This window comes from Harpia harpyja, chromosome 14 (genome assembly GCF_026419915.1).
Source record: "Harpia harpyja isolate bHarHar1 chromosome 14, bHarHar1 primary haplotype, whole genome shotgun sequence".
Lineage (NCBI taxonomy): Eukaryota > Metazoa > Chordata > Aves > Accipitriformes > Accipitridae > Harpia > Harpia harpyja.
The window spans coordinates 37,228,281-37,238,323 of NC_068953.1; the positions used below are offsets into that span (position 1 = coordinate 37,228,281).

At 47.6% G+C, this 10,043-nt stretch overlaps 1 protein-coding gene across 3 annotated transcripts in view; it reads left to right on the forward strand.

Annotated features, from left to right (window-relative positions):
* Positions 1–9,993, forward strand: part of SIN3A (SIN3 transcription regulator family member A) — a 37,534-nt gene extending 27,541 nt beyond the window's left edge. For all 3 annotated transcript variants that reach the window (XM_052807102.1, XM_052807103.1, XM_052807101.1), the window contains exons 15-21: positions 70–643; positions 1,158–1,327; positions 2,191–2,364; positions 3,197–3,289; positions 3,647–3,741; positions 4,318–4,525; positions 7,159–9,993. In XM_052807102.1, coding sequence (XP_052663062.1) covers positions 70–643; positions 1,158–1,327; positions 2,191–2,364; positions 3,197–3,289; positions 3,647–3,741; positions 4,318–4,525; positions 7,159–7,389 — 1,545 coding nt within the window. In that variant the 3' untranslated portion in view covers positions 7,390–9,993. The remainder of the gene's footprint in view (positions 1–69; positions 644–1,157; positions 1,328–2,190; positions 2,365–3,196; positions 3,290–3,646; positions 3,742–4,317; positions 4,526–7,158) is intronic.
* Positions 9,994–10,043: the final 50 nt, after the last annotated feature.

Genomic DNA, 10,043 nt, shown 5'->3' on the forward strand with positions numbered 1-10,043 from the left:
TTTCTGAAAGGCTCTTGGGTGGAGAGAGGTGTTTGGGACTCATTTTTGTGCTGTGTTTCTCACTTGTAGAGGCAAGAGCAGGCTTCAGAAGACAATGCTGGAGTCCCCACGGGCCCACACCTATCACTAGCCTATGAAGACAAGCAGATCCTGGAAGATGCTGCCTCTCTCATCATCCACCATGTGAAGCGGCAGACGGGAATCCAGAAAGAGGACAAGTACAAAATCAAGCAGATCATGTATCACTTCATTCCAGACCTGCTGTTTGCTCAGCGAGGTGAACTCTCGGATGTGGAAGAGGAGGAAGAAGAGGAAATGGATGTGGACGAAGCTACTGGGGCCGCAAAAAAGCACAACGGTGTTGGGGGCAGTCCTCCCAAAACCAAGCTGATGTTCAACAACACGACGGCCCAGAAGCTGCGGGGCATGGATGAGGTCTACAATCTCTTCTACGTGAACAGCAACTGGTACATATTCATGCGGCTGCATCAGATCCTGTGCTTGCGGCTGCTGAGGATCTGCACCCAGGCTGAGCGGCAGATCGAAGAGGAGACGCGGGAAAGGGAGTGGGAGAGGGAAGTGCTGGGCATAAAGCGAGACAAGAGCGACAGTCCTGCCATCCAGCTGCGACTGAAGGAGCCTAGTGAGTGACTTCTGGTGGGAGGCTGGGGAAGAAAGAGGTTTCTGTTCATAGCATGTTGACAGAGCTTGTTTGGTGTCTTTGGGCATGTTAACAGTGGTGAGCCTTTAAGATGAGGGGATCTCTCTTTTATCACTGGGCAGCACTGAATTGAGGGAGGAGATGGGAAGATGTGGGGTACGTGGGACTCGAATAGCAGAATGGTAATATGCAGCAGCTATTTCATAAAAGCTTTCATTTTACACTTGTGTATCTAAAGTATCCTTGAGTTCCCTAACTAAAAGTCTTTTAAAAAGTCTTTCAGAAATAAAACCCTCATGGAGGAGGCTAGAGCTAGAAAGCAAGAGATAATGAAAGTACCCATGGCCTTAAAATGACCCGTTTAAATGTCTATAAAAAACAAATTTCAGCCTATTCCAGTAATTCTTCAGCTCGACTGGGTAGTCTGAGGACCAAAACTCAAAGCAACCCTTCCTGGGAGTGGTATGTTCATCTCTCCCATTCTTTGTTGTTGCAGTGGACATCGATGTTGAGGATTATTACCCAGCCTTCCTGGACATGGTGCGCAATCTCCTGGATGGGAACATGGACTCGTCGCAGTATGAGGACTCCTTGCGTGAAATGTTCACCATTCACGCCTACATCGCCTTTACAATGGACAAGCTGATCCAGAGCATTGTTCGACAGGTGATTGCCAGCAAAGGCTGGAGGGTGGATGGTCCGGGGTAGCGAAAGTAGCCGGGTTGTTTGCTGCAGTGAGAGCCCAGGCCTGCATTGGAGGGGGAGTGTTGTAGACCTAAATGGGGAATTTCAGGGGTAAGCAGGTAAATTCTGGGTGGTTTTTAATCCAGCTCTAACACTGATGTAAAGAGATGTGATAAAAGGTAGTTTTTGATGTACTTAAATTATTGAGAATATCCTCTCTGTGCATATAGACTTCTCCCTTTGTTTTCCAGAAGTTTTAGGATATAAGTATTCAACTTCAAAGTGTCTCCAGAGCTAATCTTGCTTTAACTTTGAAAAAGAATTAAATGACATTTAAATAATTTCTTTCCTTTTCACCAGTGTTGTAGGAGCAGTGCATGTCTTTTCTAAAAAGCTTTGTCTTTTTTATCTGGCTGTTTGAGTAGCTTATTTTAGCTGTTAAACTCTAGTCCTTTTTATTGGACTGGTAGGAAGAATGTGTAACCAAGGGAAAAATTCTTCATGCGCCTTTTTGTAGCATAAAGAACAAAAACAGACACAAGGGGCTGGAAGTGGGATGGCTTGAAAGGCCTTTGCTCTTTCAGAAGGATAGAGCTGCTTTTCAGAAGCTCTGTACTACAGTCCAGAGATGAACCAAATTCAAAAGACAGTTGAGCGACTTTTGATTTTTTAAACTTGTACAAAACTCATGCCTTAAACTCATGCTTTTTCAGCCTTTTTGTTTTGGGTTTTTTTTTTCTTGGGCTTAAACCCATGGTTACATCTCTGTTTCTTTCTGTTCTGTGCTGATGGACATGTAGTGGGCTCCCTGACGAACACCTTACCTGTGTTCTTCCTTTTTGCAGCTCCAGCACATAGTGAGCGATGAGATCTGCGTGCAGGTAACAGACCTCTACCTGTCAGAGAACAACAACGGAGCAACAGGAGGTCTTCTCGCTTCCCAGTCTTCTCGTACTCTTCTGGAGGCCGCGTACCAGCGCAAAGCTGAGCAGCTCATGTCAGAGGAGAACTGTTTCAAGGTAAAGCCGGGCTGCGGACTGCAGTGTAAAAGCAGCAAGCAGCGAGGGGGATGCCTTTTAAGAGGGGAGAGGCACCGGTCCTTTAAAAAAGGAGCCTTGTTTAGGCACCCAGGAACCCTGAGGACTTTCTGTAGCTCTGAAAGTTGAAAGGAAAGTTTTGGTGGCATGTCCCCAGCTTTTGGCATGTAGGTTAATGCTTCTGTAAGGGCCCCTCAGAAACGAGGTTTTGAGGAGAAATACATTTCCTTGAACAGCAATGAATATCCCTTGTGCTTCACAACATCTTTAGGTTGTATCACATTGACTGCTTTGCTGTCACCGGTTTAAATTTGTTAGCTCAAACTCTCCCATTTCTCTTGTGTCTCAACCTTTGTCAGCTGTGAGGAGATCTGCTAATACTGACTGGGCATTAAATCATTGCTGACTGCATACATTGCTAAATAACCTGGTGCACTGTGCTAATCAAATCCATACTTCCTTTGCGTAAGATGCAGGAAGTGGTCAGGCCCTTTCTGAGTGAGTAAAGTACTTTGGATAAAAGCCTGCATGTGTAATCTCTCTTCCCTTGCCCTCAAACTTCTTTTGGGGGGCTCAAGAAGGACCTGCACCACTCCAAAAACAACAAAAAGAGCGAGCTTTACAATTCTGCTGTTCCTCAAAGATTGTGCAATTTGGCTAGTGTTTTCCCTTTGCTGTCAGGCATGTGGGAAGCAGTTTTTTCCCTTAAAACTATGCCAGCTTGCTTCATTCTCCCTTTGCGCCAGTGAGAAGTGGAGTTTGTTTTTTCTGTTTGAAACCTCTTACTGAAGTCCCTTCTGCCTTTTCTTTATAGCTGATGTTCATTCAGAGCAGAGGTCAAGTTCAGTTAACTATTGAACTGCTGGACACAGAAGAGGAGAACTCTGATGACCCTGTAGAAGCAGAGGTAAGAGCAGCTTGTCCAGAGAGCTGACTGATGGTCAAGGGTGCACTGGACAAGGGTGTCCAGTTGACTGTTGTTGTGGTCCGTTAATGTAAGATAAAGAAACATCAAGGACACGCTGTAAAGCATCAGTGATGTGAGTAGGCAAATCCTTCTTGGTTTATTTTGTATTAGAAAACCCTCAAAACTATATAGGGAAACGTTGTACCTGCCTTGTTGGGGATAAGATGCTCGGAGCCTTCAAAAGCGACCTTGTGTTCATCCGTATGAATGATGAAACTTCCATCTTAGCCTCCTTAACCATCCCATGTTGTTTGGTGGGAAGGCAGTGGCTGATCTGTGCTCTGTGCTCACTTCCAGCGCTGGTCGGACTACGTGGAGCGGTACGTCAACTCCGATTCTACCTCCCCTGAGCTCCGGGAGCACCTGGCCCAGAAACCGGTTTTCCTGCCGAGGTGAGTGGCCGGGCTGTGCTGTGAACCCTACCCGACGGGCTGTATCTGGCCGTAGAGGGCAGAGTGACTGTGCTCCATCACAGTGCCGGGCGGTCAGTCTCGCCTGTATTTTAATGCTGTGACAGAAGCCGTTACCCTGGCAGCGTGGTGTAGCGGTACTGTGCTGCCGTTCATCCTAAAAGCCTGTGGGTCCACCCCGGGCTCCTGCTTTCCAGTGACTGAGAGGTGGCATGGCCCACAGGTGGCAGAGAGGGTGAGAGCTGGTGACTTGCCAGATTGTTTTTTGGGCAGTCCTGCCTTGGCTTACGGTAACCCTCTACCTGAAAACAGCGGGTGCCATGTCAGGGCTTTTTATGAGCAGGGAGTTGATGGCACAATAGCCGTAACTTCAGAAATAAGATAAACCCAGTGAGTTGACTTGTTGTAGGGGTCTGAGCCTGAATGACTGCAACAGGCAGTTGTGCTCCAAGCTGTTTGCCAGGCTTTTGAGGGGCCAGCACAGATCCACCAGCTACGTCCAGCCTAGTAGTGCTAGAGGGCGAGCACTAATTCCAAGAGGGGTTCTCTGGTTTGCAGGAATCTGAGGCGGATCCGTAAGTGTCAGCGTGGTCGGGAGCAGCAGGAGAAGGAAGGGAAGGAGGGAAACAGTAAGAAGTCCATGGAGAACGTGGAGAGCTTGGACAAGCTGGAGTGTAAATTCAAACTGAACTCCTATAAGATGGTGTACGTGATCAAATCGGAGGATTACATGTACAGGAGGACCGCTCTGCTGCGAGCTCAGCAGGTAGGAGCGAGCGGAAGGGCTGGGGTGGGCAGCTGGTGTTTCGTGGGGACCCCCTGTGCCCAAAGGTCAGGTGGGGAGAGTCAGATGAAATGTCCTTGGGGATTCCGATCAGTAACATTTAGCGGTCTTTGTGTTGCCAGGAGGATGGTGTGCTATTTTGTCCTCCCAAGGCACTAAAGATCTGAATGTTCCTAAGATGTAATCTTTTATTCTTCTACCTCTAACTCTCATTGTCCTCCCACCTCTCCCTTCTCTCCAGAGAGTTTTATTACAGTAGGACAGTGGTTTTGACCGTAAGCTCTCAGATTTCTTCCACAAGGTACTTCCCATGGGTGGTATTCCTCCGGTTTTAGGCAAGACCTGTCTTCTGCATGTTCTTGTGCTGACACGTGAGAGTGCCTGTTCTTCCAGGGCTTCCCCAAAGAGGAATCGATCAGAGTGCAGAGCATCAAATGCCTTCTGTCCCCACAGATCCCTCTGGGTACCATCCCCTCATCGTTTCCTGTCCCCACAGTCACAGAGAGTGGGAGTCCTAAGGTTGCTCCCGCATGGCAGAGTGCGGCCAACACGTGGCAGCAGCTCTAGAAACACTGGTTTTGTGACAAGGATGGGAGTAGTGGGGTCATGGATATAGAAAAATCCCCATGGGTATCTTTCCAGGGCTTGAAAGTCCTGTACCCAATGGTCTGTGGCATCTCACATCTAGCAGTCAATGCTCATGATTACTGATTTTAAATTGGAATTTGACTTTTCGAAGTTACTCAAATTTTCTTTTGGTTCTCTGTGCCAAAATTAACTGTGTTGGGGCAAGGGAAGGAGGATGTGAATGTGTGTGGCGTAAGTGGAGACACAGGGGAATAGAGCTGTTCTTGGTCTGTAAAGGTTGGGGAGTTGCTTTTATTCAAGATGAAGACAGCTTGTGTCTCTCCCCATGGCTGAATTCAGGAGGATTCAGCTGGAGAAAGCTGATTTGGTCTTCTGAACCCTTTGACACTCAGTTACTTTTTTCATCCCATGGGAATATTTCCATCCGGTAGAGAAAACCAGGGAGCTTTAACAGCAAACTCCCAGTTCTAGTCTGGCTATTTAGACTTGAGGTTTAAAATACTTCGCTATAATTTTATTATAGTTTATTTATAACACAATGTTAAGCAGAATGCCATTGTTTAGAATGTAGAAGAAAGTGAAACCTGCCAGATTCAGGCAAAAGTTACTGACTTAAGCAACTAGAAGCAGAGGTACCCGAGAGGCTCTGTCAGCAGTAGTCTCTTCTGTAGCTGCAGATATTGTTTTCAGTTCATCAAATTATTTGCTTTTCTGAGCAAACTACTGACCACTGAGAAAATGGACTTGGGAGGTGAGGGAGCGGGAGAAGTGCGCACTGCTTCCTGCCTAATAAATCATCCTTCATAGCTCTGTTTTAGTCATGTAGTTAGACTTATAAAACAGCTACTTAACATCTGTTTCTTGCTGATGAAATACAAACAATGTTTTTATTTCATTAGTTGTGAATACAAGTTTGAAAAAATTACTTTACATCAGATGAGAGCGTTTTATTTCAGTAGTGACTCTTTAAAATTATTTCAGTAGTGACTCTTTAAAATGCCCATACTGAGGAATTTGATTGCATTCCATCTATCCCATTCAACTGGCACAAACCTCAAGGAAAGGTTATAAACAGGATACTTGCATGCCAGTATTTATCACAGAATCTGAACGTAAGTCAAATTATCGAACTTTTAATTATATAGCATGCAGCATAGCCCCTTGGTTGCTGAAGTACACCGAAGGAGCTGCAGAAGCTACATCGAACTACAAATCTATTGGATTTAACAGTTAACACTGAGAAGCAGTCAGCCTTTGGGAGGAGAACAAAACAAATAATAAATAAGTTTTAATCTTGAGGCTTAATTATATTTGCCGTCTTCAATTATGACTGTAGTCATGGCTTTCAAGCCATGGCTTTAAACCATCTGTCCTGGATTTTACATTCCTTAAGCAGATGCTCTTACTCGAGACACGTGCAGTTTTTCCTCTCCTGATGCTTCTGTTCAGCCAGCGGTTCTCAGACGTTTTAGACCTGAGCTGGTTCTTAATTTTCCATAGCAGTTGGGTCCCCTGACACAGGTAGTGCATGTTGAGCTTGCTCTCTCCTGGGACCATGCCCTTCTGTAGGGGGCTGGAGGCAGACCCTGAGGGCTGGGGAGAGCAGGAGTTGCCTGGTCTGGGGTCTACCTTGGCTACTGACTGCTTGAGGAGGAGGAAGAGGAGGAAGCAGCACCCTTTGGGCAGCGCAGAAGGGATGCAGTGCTGGGTGCGCAGCTCTCAGGCTCCCACAGGATATGTTCTGTGTCCCCAGCCTGAGACCTGCTGTATTAAACAAAGAGCATAAATCTCTTGGTATTCTTGAGTTTGTTTTACCACTCTAATTGCCTTGGAGAGGAGACCTGGGGTGGGGGGGGAGCCTTTATCAGAGCTTTTCCTCTCCCGTTAGCAAGGGCCGGTGTCTGCATTACAAATTCCCTCTGGCTGTTGATCCCCTCGGTTGTGTCAACCGGCAGCCGAGCTTTGCGGAACGCTGCAGTTTGGAGGCCAAAGCCGCCTTTTTCTAACACCTCTTCCTATTTCTGTAGTCCCATGAAAGAGTGAGCAAGCGGCTGCACCAGCGGTTCCAGGCCTGGGTGGACAAATGGACCAAGGAGCACGTGCCCCGTGAAATGGCAGCCGAGACAAACAAGTGGCTAATGGGCGAAGGGTTGGAGGGCTTGGTGCCCTGCACCACCACCTGTGACACAGAGACCCTGCACTTTGTGAGCATTAACAAGTACCGCGTCAAATACGGCACGATATTCAAGACACCGTAAAACTGCCCCGGGGCGAGGGAAGAGCCCGGGAAGATGTGTGTGTGTGTGCGCGCATCCAGGAAAGGAGGAAGATGCCTTTCTCCCCTCACTGTGTATCTCCGTAACATGGCCACTTGACTAGTGCGTGGCTGGTACAACCTGTCACCAGCGGGATTCCCTGTAGGGACGCGGATCTCTGCCAGCGCCCGCTGGGACCGCGGGCCGCCGGCCCCTTTGACTTCGGCACGCGTCCCTGGAGGGCAGGAAGGACCCTTCTCTGAACTGAGCCATCCCAGAGAAACACAACGAGCTCATACACACCAGCAGTGTTGAGGCTTTGACTCCCCGGAGGCCCTGAGCGGCAAGGGAAGAGAACTGGAGGCTCTCCACGACCGGACCGCTCGGATGTGTCCCGAAATCCCCAGGTGCCTGTCGCGACCGGATTCTTCTCCCTTTACGCTGTCGCCAGCTGGCTGGGCTCCTGCGCGGGGCCGTGGGGCAGCCTGACACCACCTCATGGAGCGGACCCTGGGCTCCTCTCGCCTCCCTCTCCTCCCTCCCAGGCTGGACTCACCCCGTGCAGATCGGTCTGTCCTTTCTAGTGCCAGTGGAACTGTTTTGGTTTTTTTTTTTTTTGTTTTGGTTTGGTTTGGTTTTTTTGTACCTGCTTGTTTACTAGTCTCTCCTAGTGCCATGCACCAGCTTTTCAACACACATGTACGTACACACACACAACAGAGAACAACACGATTTTAACATGTTCCCCTCCTTTTTTGTAAATAAATGTACAAATTGTCAATTTTTGGGGTTTTTTTTTGTTTGGTTTTTTGTTTGGGTTTTTTTTTTTTTTATTAAAGGAAGTATGCTTGATGTGCTAGCATAACTGTACTAGCTTCTTGTGTACCATAGTACCAGGCGGCTTGAGAATTAGTACCAACAGACAGACCGATGGAGACATTTATTACACTTTTTACCAAAGGGAGTTATCATTGTAGTGCTTTTGTGTGGAAACTTTTTTCTCCTTTTTTTGTAAATAAAAATAATGTCTTTGTTCTTAACTGGAGGAAGACACTCGCTCACCCACAGCCCTGTTCCTGGTCTGAAAGGCACCGTGCAGCATGCAGTTTTTGGGGTGGGGAAGAGGGGGGGTGCGGGGAGGCACGCATCCGACCATTTTATATGATTGGCTTCACAATCTGAGAGGAAAAAGCAGAAGCAGTGTGTGCGTTTTGCGGTTAACACAACCGAGGTATAAGCAGTCTGTTAAGATATATAAATATATATTATATAATTTTTAATTTTTTTAATTTTTGTTTTTCCTGGTGGGTAATTTTTATCCACCTAGTCTTCCAGCTCCAAGGACCTTCACTTTTGGGAAGTGTTGTTGAGCTACTTAGCTGGGGTTGATTGTGCTGATGTATTTTTCCCTCTCAGTATTGGAGAAAACATCTGAAGTACCAAACCAGTATTTGATAGAGCTGCTCTGCGTGTGTGTTTGTGTGCGTGTGTGCGTGCAAGAGAAGGGCGAGGGGGTGGGGCGGGTCTCGGTGCATTTCACTAGTGAAATCCACATATGGGATATATATTTTTTTAAGTATAGAAGTTTAGCGCTGGCAGATATTTAAAACATGGAGGAAGATTCCAATTTAAAAAAAAAAAAAAAAAAAAGAAGTCGGCACAGACTTCGTAAGCCACGACAGCCACAACTGCACTGTCTCTCCTCCTCAAAGGAGGCAGCTTTCCTTGCACAAACCCATGCTGCCAGTCCTAAGCACCCAAGACAGCTTCTGTCGTCCCTGGCTGGAGAGCCCTGAGCAGGCCTTTGCTGCTGCTTAAACCTCTCCCAGGGATTTATTGGTTTTTGGTTTGTTTTGTTTTGTTTTTCTTTCCAAGACAGCAGGTCGTCTCCTCCTGGCAGCGGAGCTCCCCTCCCTTCTGCAGGCAGCTGGGGGGAGGCTGTGGAGCGGGTCTGGAGGGGGACGCAGAGCCCGGGGTGGGAATGCGTGGCCCCGAAGCTGCTGTGCAGCAGGCAGATCTTGAACAGGGGCCTCCTAGGGAGAGAGAGAAAGAGCCCAGCGGTGAATATTCACAGTTCGCCAGCAATAAGTCACCTGTCTCGTTTCTCTTCCTCTGCTGTCCCCCGGCAGGAAGGGGCTCTCGCGTGTCCTCTTCCATTTCGCGTGTGCCGCCCTGCTCTCTATTCCCCCCCTCCTTTTTTTTTTTTCCTGTTGTATGCTCAAGGTGATCTGGAAGTGAAAATCTCGGGTGATTTAGACTTTTTGACCAGCTTGGAAGTAGCTGCTGCTGCTGCTGCTTGGTGGGTGTCTTGTCCCAGGAGTCTGTGCCTGCATGTCATTGAGCGCAAGGGGGGCTGGCGCCGATCCCCGGGATCTCTGCCTTCGGCGGCCGGCCGCCCACCCTCCGTCCGACATCCCAGCTCTGCTCCCAGCCTGTACAATAGCAGAGGTTTGGTTTTTTGGTTTTTTTTTTTTCCCTCCTTCTTTTTATTTGAACTTGCTTTTTGTATTCTGTAACGTGATCCTCGGCCCACAATCCATGTGATTTCTATACCAATGTTGTAAACTTGACTGTAGTGCAGTATTTCCATTAAAATATCAGGGCTAATCATTGTGTACAGATTCTTCCTTCCTTCCTGATCATACACAATGAAATTT